The following is a 22,616-nucleotide window of genomic DNA, read 5'->3' as shown; positions in this document are numbered from 1 at the left end:
TTGTGAGGGTCCCTGTCAGCCAAGAGTGATGATGATGATGATGATGATGATGATGGCGATGGGAGTCGCGGGCCTCTGGGTGACCTCCGCCACTGAATCACTAGTTTGCAGGCGCCTCGGATGGCTGCGGCTGCTTATCACCCACGCGACAGTGGGAGTGAACCATTAATTATAGACGCATGTGTAATTAACCGGCGCCAACCCTGCAAAGCAGTTTTCTCTATAATTCACAAAAAATATCGACTCGTTAAAAAAAACGGACATTTTATAAATAATGCTAAATAAATGTTTTGCAACAATTGTTTAAAATAAAGGAAGTAAGGCACTGAGACGTGAAGCGTTTGGTAAGATGTGCGAATGTGTGTGTTGAGGCCACAAATCAATTACAATTATTCCCAGTTGACAATGTAATTAAAGTCAAGGCTAATACAGCGGTTCCAGTCTCTTATCTGGAACGGAGACAGATTTGGAAGGAGCGTAGTGTGCATATTAAAAGTCTTTCAGCCACTGCATCGAACGTATGGGAGGGAAATAAATCCATGCAAACGTCGCAATTTATAAACTGATTTTTCGATTCATAAAGCGACAGGCCGGACGTTTTGGTGTAAAAATGTGTTGAAGTTGCTTGAAAAGGCACATTTTTGTAGCTCCTATTCGCATTGAATACTGGTTTATTATTTTTAATCAACATCCGTGCTGAATTTCCAAATTGTAAACTATACTCTCAAATACTTTCCCGCACTTAGATTCTGAACTATTTGCATGCATGGGCCTGGTTGACTAATTGACCATCTTTTGTGGGTGATTATATGGGTAGATTAAAGGACGATTATGTCGATTTAAAAAAAAAAAAAAAATTATTTTCCCCGTCATTAATTTGCAACAATAGCGTCGTGTGGTCGCTAGGCAACGGTGCACGCGGGTGCAAGTGAATTTTAGCTGAGACACAAGGCGCTAAAATTGAATGAATAGGTAAGTCAAATGTTGAGGAACGTTTTTGACGATTGGCGAATTTCCTGGGGGGGGGGGGGGGGGGGGACAAGGATTTGCGATTCAAAAAAAGTATTTTCCTCCGTTTAAACGAAGCCATGGAGAGTCCATGCGCAATGCAGCATTCAAGGATCTAACTTTTCCTCGTCACAGCCTCACGCGCAGGCTCCACTTTTCAGTAGATTGATTTACGAAACTACCCCACCCATTTTGTGCAAGACACAAGCTTTATAGAGACCCCCAAAGTTGGCCAACGTTTACAGATGGAGGGTTGGGGGCTCTATGTGTATATTTAAAAAACATTGGTATGCTTTGGAAGATTTATAATCCATTTAATCTGATGTGACCAACGTTCACATAAATTGTCTCATAAAGCGTCCATATGTTAGTTTTTTATTTTTATTTTTTAACCCTATTGCCACGTACATGCTGGGTACGTGCACGTGTAAAGCGAAATAGTAGAGTGCGCGTATGTGCGTGCATGTGACACGTGTTTAAACGCACGCGCCCGGCGTCTACGTAACGTAACAGCGTGCGTAAACACCAACGCGTCAAATCCACGCGCGTACACGCACATCCTGTCCTCTCACCGCGGCGTGTCTGTCCGTTTAAAAAAAAAAAAAAAAAAATCCCAATCCACGAGGCCAAATGATTTATCAAAGTGCTATTATCAAGAAATTGTCCCGCCAAGGGCACCTTGCCCTGCACTGACGCACGGAGCCCGAGCAAGAAAATCGGTGCACGCGCTGCTTGGGCGCGCACACGAGCAAGTCAGCTCGCTCGCACCACTCCGTCGTCATTTGCACCCGCAACACTTTGAGCCTGTTCGGAGAACTCCGCGGAATGGTAAGTGTTTACAAACACCCCATTTGCACCTGCTTGCGTGCTGTTTCAAATTCTTTTTCAACACTTTTGTCACGTCGCTGTTGGACTATTTGCTCTTTGTTGGCGCTGTCGGTGGTGCTGAAATGCAGCATGCACTTAGACTTGACTTCACTCCACACAGATTTATCATTCGTAATTTAGTGGCATTGTTAGTTTAAGTGATAAGGCCCAAATAATTACAACAGTTTTAGTCCATGCGTTTGCAACCCTCATTTCCCCCCTCAAGGGTTTCATAGTCGTTTATAATTGTGCGCCCCGGGTCAACCCGCAGTAATGCCGGTGGTCGTGCACGCTTGCCCGGGAGAGCCAACCCGCAGCAGCTTGTCTATTGCCCATAAAAATAAATAAAAAATCTTGGATGCGCGCGCGCGTGTGTGGGTGAATGACATGAGGGGGAAATGGGCCGTAAAATTAAAGAATCCTGCAGAACGACAGAAGAGGGGGTATAGCAAAGCAACCCCCTCCCACTAACGCGCAGCCGGTGCACACCGTGAGCTGTGAGTAGAGAATGCGACCCCAAAACGTGGCGGAAAAGGCACTTTTCTCACCGTTTCCACCCCAAAACAGTCTTTACACTTGTGCCCCACTTTATCGTGATCATCCCTGACTTCCGTGTTCCAGGACGAGCAGAGAAACATGGCCACGAAACAACCGGTGGCCCACATCCCCACGCAGCAGCCGGACGGAACTGCGGGATTTACAGCCAACAAACCCGAACTCACCCCCCTCCAGCCGGCCACTCCTCAGCACAATCTGCACCCGGCGCCCCAGCCGCCGCCTCCGTGCAACGAGAGCCAAACTTTTTGTCCCACGGAAAATATACCGGACGCCAATAAAGCATACGGGACGTTCAAAAACAACGCACCTGGCGTCCCGGCGCCGGCGCCGGTGACGGCCATGAATTCGGCCTTTGGTGGGAAGGATCCGCCGATTTCGTCGTGCGGGGATGGGGCGCAGTACGCCGAGCAGAACAACACCGCTTCCAATTGGAAGCCTTTGAGTCAGACCACCGTCGTGCTGGGCGTAGATGGCAACATGTCTGTTCAAGCCGGATCCCTCACACGAGTAAGTTGTGCGAAAAGAACCGCTTGACGCTTGCATGCTTTGTGCAGATTGAGATATTTGAATTTTTTTTTCTTAATGTGATTATAACTTGTAAACATCAAATACAGGCTTATATTCAACGAAATAACTATACGAGTTTTAATCTTCTTGGCAGACTTTTGGAAAATGTGACTGCAGAATGTTTGTTTGCATTCCGGTGGTGTGTCATAAGCAAGACGTTTTATTTTTATTTTTTTGTGAAGCAATTGATGATCTCGCGATATTTAGATTTCTTTCCCCCCACTAATGCGGTTTTAATTGGATTCTCCTCCTCCTCCTCCTGTCTTGGCATATTTAGTGATTAACATGAAAGTATTTATGTTTTTTGTGTTTTGATAGTTCTGTATTGATATTTGTAGACTAAAACAAACCGCAGATTCGTTAAAAAAGAAAAAAAAAGAAAAAAAAAAAGCTCTCCGAATATTGGGCCCCTGGGAATTTCCCCTCCCAATTAAGATAATTTTGAAAATTATCTCGTCGTTTTCTCCTGTCAGGCTGAGGGCGATGACGATGAAGGAGGGGATGAGAACAAGGCCAGGGGAAACTGGTCCAATAAACTGGATTTTATTCTCTCCATGGTTGGATATGCTGTGGGACTGGGGAACGTGTGGAGGTTTCCTTATCTTGCTTTCCAGAACGGTGGAGGTAAGTTTGACACTATATAATAAAACTGCACCGTGCATGCTTTCCCCCACCCCCACCTCAAAACGAAACTTGAGTTTTATTCATAAATCTACACAGGCCCAAAACTGCACAAATGTTTTGTTAAAAAATACATAATAATGATACTAATGTTTCTATTATATTTTTTGTTATACATATGCTGCACTTGATTTTGTGGGACCTGTTTTATTTAACCATAAACAAATGTGTTGAAAATAACAGCACTCTGCATTAAATTTCCAAACATTTGAAATTGTATAAATATTCCTTTGCAAACTATTATCATTAATAACAATAATACTGGTAGTATTGTTGTTGTTTTTTATTAATATTTGTAATTTTCGGTACCTTGTGCAGCTATCTGAATATCATTTTGTGGCCTTTATTATTATTATTATTATTATTATTATTATTATTGCAATTTTCTGCAGCCTCTGTCCGTCCGTATGTCCGTTCCAGGTGCATTTTTGATCCCTTACCTGACAATGTTGGGGATCGCCGGCATCCCCATCTTTTTGCTGGAAGTGTCCCTGGGCCAGTTTGCCAGCCAGGGCCCCGTGTCGGTGTGGAAGTGCATCCCGGCCCTCCAAGGTACACTGGCCCTTGCAACCAACTGGAACGCCTTTCACTAAAGTCTCCAACTTTCCTTAAGAGTAATTGATATATTTCGTCTCATTTATTTATTTTAGGTTGCGGGATTGCCATGTTGATAATATCTGTCTTGATAGCCATATACTATAATATTATTATGTGCTGGACACTGTACTACCTGTTCGCTTCGTTGAAGGGCTCACTGCCATGGGCTAACTGTAGGAATGCGTGGAACACGGTGGATTGTAAGGACAAAGACATGCTGCTATTAGGTAAGACACACACACGCGATCCACTGCACACATCCACGCGCACGCACATACACACAGTGCACAATGCGCAATGCGTCACGATTCTCAGTTGAGGTGTCCTGCAGAAAATGGATCCTGACCTGTGCAGTGGTTTCCATTCAACACCTCAATAGCATGTACTTTTACTTCTCGGTATAGTTTTGATTAAATGCACAGACAACCTCATTGTCACCAAATACTATGGATATAATTAATGTATTGTTCTATACTTTACTAGACCACATTAACTTGTTTTGTGAATCTAACAGCAGTCGGAGCTTTCCTAATTTCATTATTTCTTAAATAAAAGCATGCAAACAAAAACATGAAATATGTTTTTGCTGTGGTAAAATGTGAAGGCACGTGATTGAAAACATTAGGCGTCGAATTCGTATCGAAATTTAACGAATTACTCGTGATATTTGTCTCTTGAGATTGTGTGAATTCAGCACAAAAAAACTGCTTGCTTGACATATTTACTGTACTGAGCTGGTGCTGCAGTGCTGCAGTGCGCGCAGCACTGACCCCTACTGGCTGTTAGAAGAACTACATGCTCTGGCACCCTTTCTCCAAAATTTGGGATTCTAAACATGAAAACATTGTGCTTATCTGTCCTTTATGATTAGAACGTCTTTCTAAAAGATTAATTATTATGACAAGGCCGTATCTAATTTAATTTTTTACTTCTGTTTTTTTTCCCCATCGTAAACGTAAAAGTTTTGTTGTCTGTTATGTCGTCGTTGATGCTCCTGTTTCGTGTTCCTCCGTGTTGCTGCTGTTCCTGTTTCTCAGCCTTAACTTCTATTTACATTTTTAAGCCATTTCGTCATCTCTGGAAGGCAATTTGTCTCAAATTCGAGTAGAAAGTACACATGGAGGAGACGGTATGGTTGTGACATGGCAAGAGTTGAGACGCCGCCAATTCCACCAACCAGGGTAAAGATAGGAGTCATGTGGTCAATTCAGTATTTAAGTACTTCCTCCCTAGGCTCCCTGATCATATGATGATTGTCAAAGATGGAAACAGATGTATAATGACAGGGACAAATGATGTTTTTTTTTTTGCCAATGTATGATCTTCACAGCGTAAGTTTTCTCTGAGGTGGAAGAAGAAACGTTAGCTGATTGTTTAACTCAGGCGACATGTGATGTAAGCACGAAAGCTGAAGACCAGAGAAGATTTGAATGCTAGTGTAGGTGCCAAACTCTGTACTCAGGTTCTATTTAACGTTTCATTAGGTCAAAAAGTTAGCATATTAATGGAAGTACAGTACTGTATTTGTCTGACTCATGAGCCACAACCAGCGTTACATGGGCTGCAAGTTTTAACCGAACAAAAAAATTTGCAAAATGTCTTCAACAGCCTTGGACGAGTCATTTGATATAGAACTTCACTTTATTTTAGTTAATCAATACTACTAATAAATAATAAGAAATAATGATAATAATTCTAGTAATTTATTTCATTTCATGAACCCACTTTTTGAACCATATCACATGGTGTGGCCTCTGTTTATTTTTGGTGGTGAAGCAAAAAATGTCACAAACATAGCGGTCACCCCGATCTGTCAGACAGTTACTGTTTACAAACGGGAGTAAAAGTATGTCGCTTGGCATTGTCTTGCTAATATAAGAAGGGACTTAACTGAAAAAGACATTTCTCGGACGACAACTTATGTTGCTTGAAAACCTGTATGTAGTTTTCAGTGTTAATTTTGTCTTCTCGGATGTGCAACTTAGCAATGTCATGGGCACCAACACACTCCTATAACCATTCAATGCTGGCTTTTGAACTTTGCCTTGAAAACAGTCCTGATTGTCCATGATTTCCACAAACAATTTGCAATGTGGACTCGTCAGACCACAGCACACTTTTCAACATTTAAGTTTGTTTTTATTACATTTTACACAGCATCCAAACTTAATTGGAATTGCGGTTTGTACTTTTTGTGACCCTTTTACAGTCTAGTCAAGTTTGGGAAACACTGATGTAATTTACTTAATCTTCCTTCCTATTCATCAAACTGAAACATTTGCTTTCTTCTCTGAACAGACTCCTGCATCTTGCGGGACAGGAACTTCACCACGATCAAGAACTCCTCTTTTTGTCTGTCTGCCAGCACTGTTGGAAACTTGAGCAAACTATTAAACATGGCCATGGATGGTGGAAAAACGTATGTCAGCCCTAGTGAGGAGTACTTCAAGTGAGTGAAGCTTCTAGCTGGTGAGAAAAAATAATCTACGTACATGTATGTTTTATCACCTGCGTCCTTTTTTTAGGCTCTCTTGTGAACATATCACACATTTTTCTGTCCTACTGGATGCCCAGATTTATTTTCTCTTGTATCCTTTATGAACGCAGACTTGTACCTAATGTTTTGGCTACCTCAATTAGCTATGTGATGGGAGCAAAACCTAATGTTGGGGCTGCCGGGTTGATTTTGTATCTGTTTTTGTTCTAACAAAACAATGCTAACATATAGCAACAAAGAGTGAACAGTGTTGACAGTGCAGTGTTGTTGTGTGCTGCTTGTTTGATGACACCACCTGCAGGTACAACGTGCTGCACATCTCCAAAGGCATTGAATATCCGGGAGACATTCGCTGGCCTCTGGCAGGCTGTCTGTTTCTGGCCTGGGTCATTGTCTACGCCTCTTTGGCCAAGGGAATCAAGACGTCGGGAAAGGTAACTGCTGTTGTTGTTAACTGCAGATAGAAAAACAACAACAACAACAACATAAGCTTCCTCAGAGGAACTGTTTTGAGAGAAAAGCATCAAACAAACAAACAAAAACACATCCCCACATCGCCTCAATCACGTCACAAGTCAGTGAGCTTAAAATGAAAGTTGCCTGTATTTTTCTCCTCAAAGAACCTACACATACCATGGGAACTTTGGTTGTACAGGTTAAAATGAACACATTTGGCAGCTTAAACCTGAGTTGAAATGGATTCCGCACAATTCCCTTTATTACAATAGAAACATGGTCTCTTCCAGCTAACTAGCAAAAGAAATAATCATATTTAAAATTCATAATACAATATATTTGATTTTATGGGCTAAAAAGTGGGGCACCGTTTTAAAAATGGCGAGCTGGGTAAATGAGTTACTCATTTAAACTCATCTAAAGGGTTGTATGGTTGTAATCGGGAGATGGGAGTCTCTTGCTACAATCAGTCTTGTAGCATACTGCCCTCTTGTGGACAAAATGATGAATACTGTCCTAGCTTGTTACAGCTTGTCATTCTCAGCACATTTATGGTTTTAATTTATAAAATGTTTTTGATCTGATTTTAATTCCTTCAAACAAAATTCAATATACGTATACTCTACTGTGTATGCTACACTCACTCAAAGTTAAGGATTTGCAGTCCCTAAATAAACTGGTGGAATTCCAGAATGAACCTAAAATGCAATAGCTATCTATGTAGTTATAGGCTAACAACACTGTGTACCTTTTTTCTATATACTTATTGCACAACCCAGTGTTCTCTTAAGGAGATGAACAGCAAAATTCACATCAGGTGTTTGATCGATAAAAATGACCAGGATGTTCACTTCTTCGCCTTTGTGATACAGCCTCTTTTAATCTTGATTGCAAACTACTGATCACAGTGTAACGCTAAGCTCAGTTGCCATTTCCGTCGAGGAACATCATATCAATTTGTCATAATGTCAAATTACGAGCAGGATGAAGATGTTAAAAATGTTTAATTAAATGACACTTTTAATTAAACCTGGAAATGTATTTGCTGATTATCAAACAACGGTTTTGAATTTTGCCATTTTGCCTGAACAGCAAGTTGCACAAAAATGAAATGTTAAGTGTGTAAACATTTGAGTCATTTGTTATGCATTTTTCTAGATCGCTATATGTGTTGAGTTTTGTTTTTTTTACCCCCTCCCTTATAGGAGCATAGTTTGGGAATAGCCCCCCCCCCCCACCCCCCCCCCCCCCCCCCCCCACCCCCCCAACCCCCTTCCTCATGTTTTTTATTTTTCAGCTAAGAAAACCAGAGCGCCCCCATCTGGCAGGTTAATGCTAATGCTACTTCCTTGCTCCCCTGAAATAGGACAGAACTCTTAATAAACATCATGCTAGGAGTATTATTTATTTTGCTGCAGCCATACAGTATACTGTATTGTAGTGTATTTGATTTTTTTTTTCTGTGCCTTCTGTTGAAAGGTGGTGTATTTCACAGCCACGTTTCCGTACGTGGTGCTGGTGATCCTGTTAATCCGAGGTGTGACCCTCCCCGGGGCGGCTGACGGCATCCTCTACTTCATCACACCAAAGTGGGAGAAACTCATGGATGGAAAGGTGGGGTGTACAAACTCAGTTTATGAAATATTTCATATTCCTCCAAAGTCTGATTCTTCTTCCTGCTCCTAATGTGGAGTGTCTCGTCCATTAGGTTTGGAAAGACGCGGCCACTCAGATCTTTTTCTCTCTGTCTGCTGCTTGGGGAGGCCTGATCACGCTCTCCTCCTACAATAAGTTTCACAATAACTGCTACAGGTAAACACACAAAAGGTAAACCATGCTTCTGGCAAATGACTTCAAACTGTCACCGATGTACTTGTTAGGATGACCCAAGCCTTCATTTTGACAATATTGAAAAAGCAAAAATGTCCGCGTTAGGATGATTCACTTTTGTCTTTTGTGTCTGAGTTGTGCATGTGTTGATCTTTGTTGTCATATTTTTTTTAACCAAATATAAACACCACGTGTCAAAAGTTCAGATGATGTTCATGCTACTTTTCTGCCTTTAGAGGGCGCTCTTGTATCTTCTTACTTGCTTGTGGTATTTTCACATTTCTAATTCCACCCCCTTTTTTTTATTAGTATAGATTTTATTAACTGTATTTTTTTTTCTGACAGAGAAACAGAACCATGCCAAGTTGAACGATGTGTTCCTCTCTCTTTTTTTTTTTCTTTGACGTGCAGGGACACCATCATCGTGACGTGTACAAACAGTGCCACCAGCATATTTGCTGGCTTCGTCATCTTTTCTGTCATCGGTTTCATGGCACACGAGTTGGACGTGCCGATTGATAAGGTGGCAGATGAAGGTAAGGAACTCAAGCCAGCATGTGATGGCAGCAACTTGGCTGCCACTACTCACTGCAACAAATCTGGACAACAATTTGGGGAGACTCATTTTGAAATTTCATACTGTAAATGTGTGTGTGTGAATGTAGGTCCAGGCATAGCATTTGTGGTGTATCCAGAGGCTCTGACCAGACTCCCCCTGTCTCCATTCTGGGCTATCATCTTCTTTCTCATGCTCCTGACTCTCGGCCTGGATACCATGGTAACCGTTAGCTCTCCCGTATATTTATTTCCATGTATGTGCTTGAGTTGGCTAATAATAACATGGATGAGGTGACAAGATTTCCCCCAAAAAACATATTTGAGGCTTTTTGATATGTAACGCAGTGACTCCTGAATTTTTGCCTATCTATCTATCTATCTATCTATCTATCTATCTATCTATCTATCTATCTATCTATCTATCTATCTATCTATCTATCTATCTATCTATCTATCTATGCTGTTCTATCGTTCTGTGTTGTTCTGTTTATCATTCTGTCTATCGATCGTTCATTGGTTTGCTGTATCTCTCTCATTCTATTGTTCTATCATTCTGTCATTCTACCCATCTATTGGCCTATCCACGACCTGAATATATGACTGGATAGCCGATAGGCCAAGACTTTTCAAGTCGCGAGAGGCCGCCATATTGCTCCTCCCAGGAAAAATTTCTCGGCATACGATCCTATACATTTACAGTATTGAAATTGGGGAACATTTGAGACAGTAATTACGTAGAAACAGCGTAATTTATGATGTTTTAAATTTGTTAAACACAAACAAGAGGACTTCAGTCATTTTACATCGTGCCTTAAATACATGTAAATAAATATAGTATAAATTGTATGCTTAGGCCTAGTCATGCTTACAGGAGGAAACTTGTATATTTTTTTAAATTAAAGAATTATAACTAATTCAACAAAAGATGCCTCTGCCAAATCTACGTTGTAATATTGGGGGCTAAGGAACTGAGCGATAAAAGAAAAAAGGGGGTTTTCAAAGCCGTACATACCGACATACTTATTGTTATTATTATTATTGTTATTGCTGTATTTTACTTGTTAAAAAAATAATCACCAAACCGCCACAAACCCTACACCCCCGAACTGCCTATGAGCTGTATATGTCTAATCTGCACGTCCACCATATAGTTTAAACAGTAGTTTGCTCGCGAGATGGGAGGAGCAAGATGGCCGCCTGCAGTGGGCCTATCTGAGTTGTACCAGATAGTCATGCTCACATGGGGCCAAAGAAGAGTTTGCGCGTGAAAAAAAACAAAAACAGACAGAACAAAGGGCGAAATGTAGAAACGTCATCGTTTTGTTTTGAGTGTATGTGCTTTCAACTCAGCGTCTTTACCAGCTGAATGTTTAACAGTCATCATCTTGCAGCCGAAACGTGATTACTGCCGCACGCATTGACTCAATTAACATAATTGGCCATTGAAGCCACCCACTGGGACAGATTTTGGATGAAGGGCTCTGCAGTTCTCCAAATAGCAAGAGGGGGTCTGTGTGATTGGGCTGAAAGAAACTAAAGTTGGCCTTTTGTTTTGGGAAGACACAAAAACATTATTTGAACTTTTTTGGTTGTTTTCAGCCACGTAGAGTTAATCTGCATCACATTGTTGAATCACTAACACGACCACCTTCACATGTTGAGCAAAGAAGCGAAGAGGACACCGCAGCACACAAATCGACAGGAAGAGCAATTGATGTTTCTTTGTTTAGACGGCGGCGGCTCGGAGGTAGCCGAGAAAGCTTTTGACTCAAATCGACTTTAGATGTTGACAGGAAATTAGTTTTAGGAGCTCAGGAGGAGAGAGGCCAGAGGAGGTGGATAGATTGGTGCCACAGGGTTTATTTATTTATTTATTTTTTAAAAACACATGTAGAGCACAGAGCCACAACTGTCATTTGCATGTTTGTCTATTCATCCTCTTTTCTCCCTGGGCGCCAAGACTTTTAATATTATTTTCAACTCTTGACAGCATCCACCTGCCGGCTTTCCCTGTGGCAATCTAAACGCTTCACATTGATTTGTTTTTTTAATCTGTTCCTGCTCAAGATTGGGATAAGTAAATATTTCTTTTTTGGGTTCATTTAACAGATAAATGTGAACACGGTGAACATACATCACAAGATGTCAATGATGCAGCAGGTGTTTACTGAGAAGTCACCCTCGCCTTTACATATTTGGCCCTTCCCTTCCTCAGTTTGCCACCATCGAGACCATTGTGACGTCTGTGTCGGACGAGTTCCCCAAATATTTGAGGAAGCACAAGCCCGTGTTCACGTTGGTCTGCTGCGTCTGCTTCTTCATCCTGGGATTCCCTATGATCACCGAGGTATCATTCGCCTCAAATCCATGTCGTACGTATGAGACAGTTTGGTGTTAATAATGTATTTGTGTGCGTGATAGAATGGCATGTACATGCTGCAGTTGGTGGACACGTACGCGGCCTCCTACTCTTTGGTCATCATTGCCATCTTTGAGCTCGTGGGGATTTCTTATCTCTATGGTGAGTACAGCAAGTCTCGCACTGAAACTTTTTGTTTTTCCTCACATTTCCTGGCATCGTGAAAGGTCATGTCTTTTAAAGGTCACGATTGGGTTGAATAAAAGTGAGTAAAGTTGACATTGTGTGCAAGTTGAGGGGGGCGATCTCAGCGCTAACCACGCTGCACATTTTCAGTCTTTTCTTTCTTGGAGCTAACGGTTTTATTTGGCAGTATATGCTGAGGTGGGGGTATGTTTAACATTTTAGTCATAAATGTCAGACCTCACTCCTAACTGAGAAAATATTAGTGAAGTTATTGTTCATATTGTGTGGTATATTTGATACAGGATCATAATAGTTTTGGATTTTTAATTTTTTTTTAGTTCCATTAGTTTTCAGAGCTGTTTTGTTGCTTTTTCAAAAAAAAAAAAAAAAAATGCTGAGTGTTTAGTTTTGATTAGTTTTAGTATTAGTTTTTTTTTTTTTTTTTTTTTTTTCCTTGCATTTCTTGCGTGCAAGAACATGACAGTAAGTAGTGTGTAGTAAAAGTTCTACTTTTTTTTTTTTTTTTAAACAACCATCCACAATTCAAATACAAGTACAGTTGTTAGTCAACCCAAAATACTGTACTCTTTATTGCCAAAAACAAAAAACATTACAGTTAGTTTTATAAATGTAAAACATAGCTTCAGTTAGTTTTTTTTTTTTTTTTTAAAGCATTTTCTTTTTAATTTTTGTAAGTCTTTTCATTTTAGTTTTAGTTAGTGTTCCTTCACTTTTTGTTAATGATACGTTCCAAGAACAAAGTGAATTTCCACAAAGTTGAGGTTGACTAATTGTTCTTCTTCTTCTTATTATTATTATTATTATTATTTTGTCAATTAGGGTTAGGGCGATTTACACCTCTATTAAGCCATTATCACACAGTCCGTGCCTTGCCCCAGCTTTGTGTTGACTATGTACAAGGCTTTGTGATTATAAATATTGAACAGGTTTAACATTGTTGGCCCGTTATTTTTGTTGTTGTTTTTTTTAAGCACATCTCTAGGGGAAAATATACCACCAAAGTAGGGCTGACAATGACAAAGGAGCCGCAGTTGGCTGGCCAGTTGTCACGCTTTGATTTACACAAATAGATTTCTGTCTTTCTTCTTAAAACCTGTTTCCCATCTCTCTCAATTCAAGTTGACAGAGTTGTTGATTGTTTTGTTCTCGTCATTAGCACACTTAGACCATACCACAGGTTAACTGCTCAGGATAATAATTAAGAGATATCTGACGATGTTCCCTTTGACCCAGAGAGAGCAAAAGTATGTATGTTCTGTTTGTGTGTACATCTTGGTCTTGTAGCGTTTCAGCTAAGGCTCTAGTTAAAAAAAGTACAACTAAATGTTTATTCAAAATCAGCACTTGGCTGGTCCTGATTCTTGTGGAATGTATGTTATTCTAATCTTGGCCGCTAGATGTCTCTGTTGTAAAGCCAATACCTCACAGAGCATATGAAACTGTTCACCTGCACTTTTCCTGGCCATCAGATAGCCTGATGTCACATCGATTGCCTCTTTATGCCACTCAGCGTCATTTGTCAGACAGGAATGAGGAATGAAGCCACCTGCGCCATCCTCCTTCTCAGGGAAGCCAGGCAATGATGATACTCCCTGGCTTGGAATTTGTCGTTTTGTTTGAGAGACCTTTTAAACCCCGGTTTGGTGACTTCATGCAATTTCTACTCTTATTTCATTTATTCATTTTCCTCCCTATGCAGGGCTGCAAAGGTTTTGCGAGGATATTGAAATGATGATTGGTTTCCAGCCCAATCGCTTCTGGAGACTTTGCTGGGCCTTTGTGACACCAACCATTCTGACGGTGAAGCGCACACACACGCGCACACACACAGCTTAAAAGTGTCAATTTTATTGCCTTTCAAGTTCCAATTTCCCTGTAACGCCAAAATGCAAAATGACTCCTTTTACAATTCCTATCCTGTCACAAAGTCTAAATAGTTTTTGACAGCAGGTTTAAAGTAAAGTGACATCACTGTGGTGTCCGGTATTTTTATGTTTTTGTTTAAAATGGCCACACGGTTATTTTTTCAATTTGTCAAAATGCTAATTTTGCAGCACTTTCATATAAGCTAGCCTGAATCCATCCATTTATTTGCCCATGTTGTTCCACTTGGGCTTTTCAAGGTCACGACTAAGCTAGAAACTAGCCAATATTTTCCTGTTTAATTAATTGTGTACTATTAATGAATTTGAGTACAAGCTCCATTTCACCTGAGTGGGGAAAATGTCATTTTAAAAACTATATGTAAAATGTGCAATTGCATGCTACCTGGCAGATTGTGTCCAACGCACAGCTTGCCTTCCTTTCAATGTTGGCCCCCAGACAGAATATGTATTAGTAATTGTGCTGAAAATCGCTGTAGCACCAAAGCAGCGCTGACGATGACAAATGGCGCCACAGTCGGCTGGCTGGTCGTCATGCAGTTCCCATGAGAGATCCCGTTTTCTTGGGGAGCTCATCGATTCACACTAATTTATTTCTGTCTTTGTTCTTACTGCCCATTTCCCCAACTTCCTCAATTCCAGTCGAATGTGCTGTTTATAGCTATTGTGTTCTTCATTGCCCATTCTTTATCACATATTTTTATGTCATCTGTCCTTGTTTCTATAGTATATCGAGCATAGCGTTGTTCATATAATCCATATTTACAATACACAATACTAAAAATAACTAAATACAATGAAACACAAATATGTAGTCAAAGGGAAAAGTCCCAATCAAAATACATAGTTGTACAACTTATTTTCAAGGAATACAGTCAAGTTGAGTTGAGTAAAGTGAAACGAATTAAACTGAATACAACAGTGCTTCAAGTAACATCAAGGAATTGCTACCATTTAGTCAGTTTTGGCAACACAAGTTTGTCATCTTTTTCTTTAGTTAATTTAATTCAACTGTAGTTTTTCAATCTGAACACTGGGTGGCACCCACGTCATGACAAACGAAAACTCATGAAGAAGAAATCTTGACATCATGTCTTGTAATGTAGCACTGTGTGCTAAATTGTAAATTAAGTAAAATTAAAAAGATATACAAGACTGATTGTTTAGATTACAACACAGACCAAAGTCAATTGTCCGGTAAAAGCCTCAGATAAAGACCCTCAGTCATGTGAATCTCTTTCGAATACTTTTAGCTGATGCTAATGCGAACCTGAACGCTAGTGTAGTGACACACTTTATTTGTAAACAACTGCTGTAAATAACTAGACTAAGTGCAATTTATTTAGAAATTGCGTGGGAATGATGAAAGCTGAATGCTAATAGCTGAATGCTAATATTTGAATGCATGTAGAATACTTGTGAAGTAAATTGAGAGATCAATTATGACATTATAAAGAATATGTATGGGAGTGGGCGTGGAAAGTGATACTTAGAAAAAGTTCAATGTCTGTCCTATTCAAAATGAATGGACAAAAATTTATATTAAATGTTAAATTGTGCAAATACTGCAAGTAATGTGGAATTAGACGATATCTACCCCGAGAGGCGTGAATTTTTGAAGCTAGTTGAAATCGGAACAATGAAAATCGGAAGTATTATGTGGGAGTTGTTACGCGGCAAAAAAGTGTGGAGAATATAAATCACAATAACATATGTGGGACTTAGGAGCCTAATAGTTAAAACAATCAGTAAATATCAGTTAATGGTTGATTCATTTTGGCTGATGTTAGAAAGCCATAATCAGCCGATTAATTAACTTTTAAACATTGCTTACAAAACTTGGAATAACCCTGAATTGATATAACAGCTTTATGCTGTTTAAAAACAAAGCACAAAAAAAAAAAAAAAGCTTTATGCGTCATGGTTTGCGTTCCACCAGTCTTTCACATTGCTGTGAGGTGACTTTGTCTATTCCTGGCACAAGAATTCAAGGAGCTCAGCACTGTTTGATAGCTTGCAACAAACAGTGATGCCGGTAATGTGTTACTTGTATGAAATCTTTTTTCTTTCTTTTTTTTTAAAGACACTTTTCATTTTAGCTGCAATGGTAAGCTACTGTCTGTAGCTAAACGTGCCTTTTGTTGATCCATGCAGGGCATCTTGATTCTGAGTCTTTCTCAGTGGAGTGTTATGACATATGAGAACTACACCTACCCCACCTGGTCGATGGTGCTGGGCTGGCTAATGGTTATCTGTTCCGTCATCTGGATTCCCATCATGTTTGTCATCAAGATGTACCTCGCTCCCGGCACCTTAATTGAGGTAATCATTGAGACAGGCATTGTTGGCAAAATCCGCAATCTGATCCTCATCAGCAGGGAAAAACATGCTGCCAGCTGAGTATTCGCAGACACTTTCTTTTGTTTAAAGGTCCCGTTTAATTACTGTTGAATATGTAATTAGATTTTCTCTCACAACCTCTGTTTCTACAGTAACTAGAAAAGCTTTTTCAAGGGTGTAACTGTTACATCATAAAACCTTCATTAATTTTACATACTGTTTTAGATATATTCAACAGCGTTTAACAACTTTTTTTGTTACTTTTTTATGTAACCTTTACAGGTAGGTCAGTTGAGAGTCATTTCTCATTTATGATTCTCTACTGCTATAAGCAGACTACCCCCAGGGCAAAAAAATGTTAATCGCTGGCCACCGTGTGCCCGCCCACCCTCGGTGACAAAAGTAGTCATCGGTGGATGTCGGCTGCGGTCACCCGCCTAAACTCCTTCATTGACGAATAGGATTCGGCGCATGTCCGTTGTATCGTAAACGTTGATGAATATGGGGAGAGGTTTTTCACACAAATATATTTTACATGTGTCCGATTTTCCTGATTTTAATGTTGTGTGCATTTATCATGACTTGTCATTTGTAAATATTCAATAAATTGTTAAATATGCATTTGTAGATCAGCGGTCACACGCAACTATTTTTGCTACGGCGTTGCAGTTTCAAGATAATTTTTTTTTCCATGTTTTTTTTTTTTTTTCAATTAACATTTATTTCTCAACAAATGAAGCTTACAGAAACATTGAAACATACAGCTGAGCGATACCAAAAACAGGAAAGTGAAATCCGACAACATAAACACATCATAGATCAATGGGGTCAAACGAAAAGGTCATCATGTCATTATAAAGCCATACAGCCTTTTTAGATTTACAGCATTGTAATGAATCTTTAAAAGAAAGAAGTTCCTTCAGAAAAACAATCGCACATACAGGTTTCAGACACCCTTCCTCCATCCACTAGGGGCAGTGTTGCTGACTCCATTTAACAGAACAATCTCCCATTTTTCCTTGAAAAATTGGAAATTGAAACACGGAAATCTGATCTATTGTGTTTATCTAACACAAGTCGGGTAACAATACAACCGTAATTTGGTTCCTTCAGGCTTGTATTGCTGTGACACGGAATTTGTTCTTCTTCTACTGCTACCTCTTTGTCTGTTGCATTGGCGTAGAAGAAGACCGTTTCCCAGGATATGTTCATGGAGCTGAAATATACTTGAAAGTCACGGCTATATTTGTGTGAATGATTTTGAGCAAATCTCTCTTCATATGGGAAAACGGCTGCCTTTGCACATCTCACGTTGTAGTTTACGTTCTCCTTTCCTTCTATTATTATTAAATGGGAAGAATGGAAAACGTGTGCATCTAATAAGCCTGAGCTGCATCTCTAATAGGGACGAGGCTGACACGGAGGGTGGGGGTGTGCAGCGTCTCACAGAAGCCAGTAAGGGCTCCACTTGTAAATTTCTGCAGATATTATTTGGAGGGATGGTGGTGGTGAATATTTGCAGAGAGCGGGGAACAACGAAACCCCCCTGAGAGTGGCTCAATTTTTCTCCATAATTGAACCTATATCAGGCACACAAGTTCTCACCAACACAAGCAAGCATCATCATCTTTTGTGAGAAGGAATAACGCGGGCAAACTCTCGTCTTCTCCCCCTGCAGCGTCTGAAGCTGGTTTGTTCCCCTCAGCCCGACTGGGGTCCCTTCCTGATGAAGCACCGCGGAGAACGTTACAAGAACATGATGGACCCGTTGGGAACCAGCTCGCTCGGTCTCAAACTGCCCCCTACGGACTTCCAGCTCAGTTCCTTTTAGTAACAGCAGCCTCTGGAGAGCTCTAACCTTGGGCCGGGGTGTCAGAAAGAGGAACCCTTTTCTTTTTTCCCCTGCTTTGTGTTTCATCACCCTCTCCATTGTCTTTCCTCTCTTCTTCCCTACTCACTCTTCTCTCAGGGAGGAGAAACGCCCAGGTGGAATCATCTCCACAGCTGCTACTGCTTTTGTGCTCAGCTGATAAGTCTATCATTGCCCCCCCACTCACGATGACGACTGATTTCACCACAACCTTCGTGGGGACTCTGATTCTTTGTGACCTATTGTCATTAACGGACAGAGCTGCAATCTGCGATACCTTAGCTGCTCCCTATGGAGTCATATGTCTGTGGCTGTGGGTTTGTGCGTGTGTGTGTGTGTATGCGTGGCTGTATGTGTGTGTCTGCTTGCAACCATATTTATGTGGGGAAAAATAATGAATTCTGCACAAGCACACAGGCAAAAAAAAACCTCATGAGTGACAAGAGACGATGGTTTGAAAATCTTGGCCAGGACCCCCCCCGTCAGCACGTACGTTAATATATTGGCAGTACAAATATCACGGCTGCCCCTTAATATTTACAAAAGCAACAATATGCGGTTCTTTAATTTGACTTATAGTATGTCAGCAGTGTGTAGTCATAGTAGCCGCTGCTTTGCGTGATAGCAAGTGGAGATTAGAAAATCAGGAATTTGTGCCTCCATTGCGATCGCCGTTTTTAGCCGATATTTATCGGTGACCCCGGGGACTCTTTGTGAGACTCTCTATGACAACATACTGTATTTATCTTATCTCTCTATATCCAAGTCATGCCAATCTGCCCTTTAGTTAATGATAAAGAAGCCATTTAACCTTTTTAAAGCTCTACAACTCAGCCTGATTCAGTCCATTTAGTGTATTTATTGCAGTAGGCTATTGTATGTGTTGTGAATTTAATAGCCATTTGTGAAAACATCACATGCATTGCATTAATAGGCTCACTCACAAAAGAGGATGATATATCTAGCTATCTATTATCTATATTGATCAGTGATTCTTAACCTTGTTGGAGGTACTAAACCCCCCCAGTTTCCAATGCACATTCTCTGAATCCTTCATCTTAAGATAAGAGGATCAGCAGATGCAATGAAAACAACAAATGCCCCAGTATTGAGCCCTGTGGAACACAATACAAACTGTCAGTATAGTATGAAGTATGAACATAGTACACTAATAAAGAAATCACCTAACGTACCATCACAACAGCTATAACTTGACGACTGAGTGCACCAAACTCCCGGCAGCGTAGATAAGACAAGCCGGGTGTTCATCACGAATCATGTGTGTGTCTTGACTTCTTCCAAACCCTTTAGACGGACTCGCCAAACCCCTAGGGTTCGATCGAATCCAGGTTAAGAACCACTGACATATATATATATAGTACAAATATATATACAATATGCTATATCTGTAGCTTTCAGCAGAAGAGCGAGCGAGCACGACAGATTGGATGTGTGCGTGTTTTTGTATAGCGACGTACAAAGTGTAGGTTTTGTGTGTGTTGTCACGCCCCACAACGCTTGGCACAGCTGTTCCATGTGGCTAGGTGATAAGCCAGAAAAAGGCTTCTCACTTCCTGGATATGTTTTTGTCTGTTATATGAGATAGCTCCAGAGACCTCTTTGCCATTTCAGACGAATGCTTCTCGCTTCTCTGTATGTCCTCTTGAAAACAGGGTCTCAGGTATTCAAAATTCCCATCAAATGACTCTGCTAGTTGGAGGGATGATGGGATTGACTGCAGTGAGAAAATAACATTGTTATGCTATGTGGAACAGCCTCACGGGAGCGTTTTCTCAATATTTATACAGATCTAAAGCAATGAAAACATTTCTGCCACAGTGACTGTAGCACACTGTTGACTCGTGTAAAAATCCAGTCTGGTTGCCGTGCGTGTTTGGGCCACTGGCAAATTATTGCAAGTAGGCATGTTTCCCTTTTCTGGGAACAAATTATAAGCTATACAGAGTTTATGTAAATGTACCATATAAATGTAGCTGATAAGGCTCACTTTGCAGTCTCTTTAAATGCAACATGACAGGAAGTGTTCCAAATGGTGGGCTAGCTTGCCAGCCTGTGGGCGAAAGCAATTCAGAGGTTGTGGTTGAGTGTTCAGCAGGTTTCAGCGGATCGCAATAACTGTTGCTCAGAGATGTGAAAGTCCCTGATTCTCAAAGCCATGCCTACTTGTGTGAATTTAGAACATATTTTATTGAGATTGTGAATCCGAAAATTGCACACATTGGTAACTAGCTAGCTAACTGGTAAATAGCTAGCTTACTAGACAATAGCTTGCTTGAGCGCTTGCGTATTTAGCTTGAGTCATTCAAATGTGATGTGTGTACCCCTGTGTGCGCGTGTTTGCCTTAGTGTTAGTTTTTATTGTACTCAACTATCAATCATGTTTGCAGGGCAGTAGGATTGTAGGAGTTAGGCTGACCAGATTTTAAAAATTAAAAGCGGACACTGCACTTTTGCTGAAAATAATTGACAACGGGAACTTTTTATAAAACGCTAGTGGTTGTTTAAGCTAATGTTAAAGGCTAGCTTGGATGACAGTTCAACAGCGCTAAACAAGCCAATGCACTCACCATTATCAGACCTTTTTTTGCTCCGTCCCGGCAGATATGGGAATCTGACTGCTGTTGATCTTGCGCCGGTCCCGCATTGTAACATTGGAAGAATTTCTCCAGAAAAGCTTAGCTTGCGTTGGGTCTGATCGTCAAACATGGATTCAGGATGTGGTTCTTGTTCCGGTATGACGAAAACATGCCTGTTAGCGATTAGGGTTTAGTTAGATAAATGAGTCATATGAATCACTGTGACAACGGTGTGATTGGCATACAGTAGATATGACCCAAACAATTGGCTTTGTAAAATGGACGGAAAATGTAAAAATCGTGACAAAACAACGGGCCTGGCGAAAACCGCTGGAAGTGTGACACAAGTGAAAAGGCGGGACATCTGGTCACCCTAGTAGGACAACAAAGATGTTCAGGATATCCGTACTCTTTCCCAAAATGCCTGAAAGCCTGAAGCTCTAAACTAAACGAGTTTAAGGATAACTTTAACCAACCACAAAACTTGATCTCGGGATGTAGTGGATTGTATGCTCTCTGCAGATTTAAAAGCCTTTGTGTGCCCTAAGCTGTATTATAATGGGTCAAAGGGCAACAATAATGTCCGTGTCCTTGTGTTTCACGTCCTCTGCTTTTGTTTCGAGGGGAGGCAAAAAAAAAAGAGCGCTAAATCCATACGACACTAAAAAGCTTGCATGTGCAGTTTGTGTTGCTCAACTCAGTCTCCATTTATAGTGACTTCTTTCTCACGCCGTATGTAGACTATATGCATGATACGTGAACTTTCTGTTTACATGAGACAGAAGTTGTCAGAGGATGAAGAAACAAAATGTATATCATAATTTGAACCCATTCATGACTTAAATAACTTTGCCTGCAAGTCAACTTTTGGCAGTAACCAAAGAAGAAAAAATAGAAATGTAAAGAAGAAGAAAAAAAAAAAGGATCATGTGATTTGTGTGTAGGAGGTTTAGCTACTGCCATACATGTTCCATGCAGTATATCTTGGTGTTTGCCAATACGTTACAAAACATCTTCAGGTAACCATTGGCCTTATAGATGTCTTCTACTAGTACAGTACAGTATAGTATGTATTTCCAATAGATCACCACAGAAAAGCTTATTGTCTGTCTCATATGGTATCGGTATTCCTATTGTTATGTCTTTATGTGTCAGTTTGGCACTTTACTGTGTGACCTATGACTGCATAGGTTAAATTTCTAATTACTTGAGTAATGTCATACATTTCTGTGTGTTCTCTGTGAGGCACAGCTGCCTATGGATATAGATATGTGCCTCCAACATGACATCATTTAATTTTAGAGTAGATATATATGAAAATATAAAGATATATGTTTTAGAGTTGGTGTAAGATATAAAAAGAATATAATATAAAATATATATGTGAAATGCATTTATTTTCACTTGTCATCAATCTTTGAGGCCCTACCTCCAATTTTGTATTTATGTATAAAAATGCAATTGGATAATAGTATCTTTGCCAATAATATATCGCTATTATACCATGAAATGTATACCTTATGATCAATAAACGTTATTTTCTTTCTTGCCTATTTGCTTGTTTTGAACAATGCCGACTTGAATTAAGACCGGCCTCATCTCGAGCTGTCGTCTAACTTCACATCTGAAGTCTTGACTGGATGAAAACAACACGTTCTGGGAAATCCTGATCAAAGACAAAGATGAAACGTGTCAACAATCCCGCAGGCAAGTAAGTATTTGTGCCGCTTTCACGCTTCAC

General features: G+C 40.3%; 1 protein-coding gene across 1 annotated transcript; it reads left to right on the top strand.

Annotated features, from left to right (window-relative positions):
- Positions 1-1,633: 1,633 nt before the first annotated feature.
- On the top strand, positions 1,634-22,400 carry slc6a5 (solute carrier family 6 member 5). Its single transcript, XM_077519409.1, has 16 exons — positions 1,634-1,836; positions 2,497-2,940; positions 3,474-3,624; positions 4,102-4,233; positions 4,332-4,505; positions 6,577-6,727; positions 7,077-7,209; positions 8,711-8,845; positions 8,940-9,043; positions 9,473-9,597; positions 9,727-9,839; positions 11,835-11,966; positions 12,041-12,140; positions 13,885-13,985; positions 16,223-16,390; positions 18,087-22,400. Exons 1-16 carry the CDS (start codon positions 1,834-1,836, stop codon positions 18,237-18,239), a joined length of 2,319 nt encoding a protein of 772 aa, XP_077375535.1. The 5' UTR covers positions 1,634-1,833; the 3' UTR covers positions 18,240-22,400.
- Positions 22,401-22,616: the final 216 nt, after the last annotated feature.

This window comes from Festucalex cinctus, chromosome 4 (genome assembly GCF_051991245.1).
Source record: "Festucalex cinctus isolate MCC-2025b chromosome 4, RoL_Fcin_1.0, whole genome shotgun sequence".
Taxonomy (NCBI): Eukaryota; Metazoa; Chordata; class Actinopteri; order Syngnathiformes; family Syngnathidae; genus Festucalex; species Festucalex cinctus.
This window is presented reverse-complemented; position numbering and strand designations above follow the sequence as displayed.

Bases quoted from the DNA above. Each gene is read 5' to 3' on its own strand.
- slc6a5 (XM_077519409.1), top strand. The intron at 2,941-3,473 runs GTAAGTTGTGCG...TTCTCCTGTCAG, and splicing joins AAGCCGGATCCCTCACACGA to GCTGAGGGCGATGACGATGA. The intron at 9,598-9,726 runs GTAAGGAACTCA...GTGTGAATGTAG, and splicing joins TGATAAGGTGGCAGATGAAG to GTCCAGGCATAGCATTTGTG.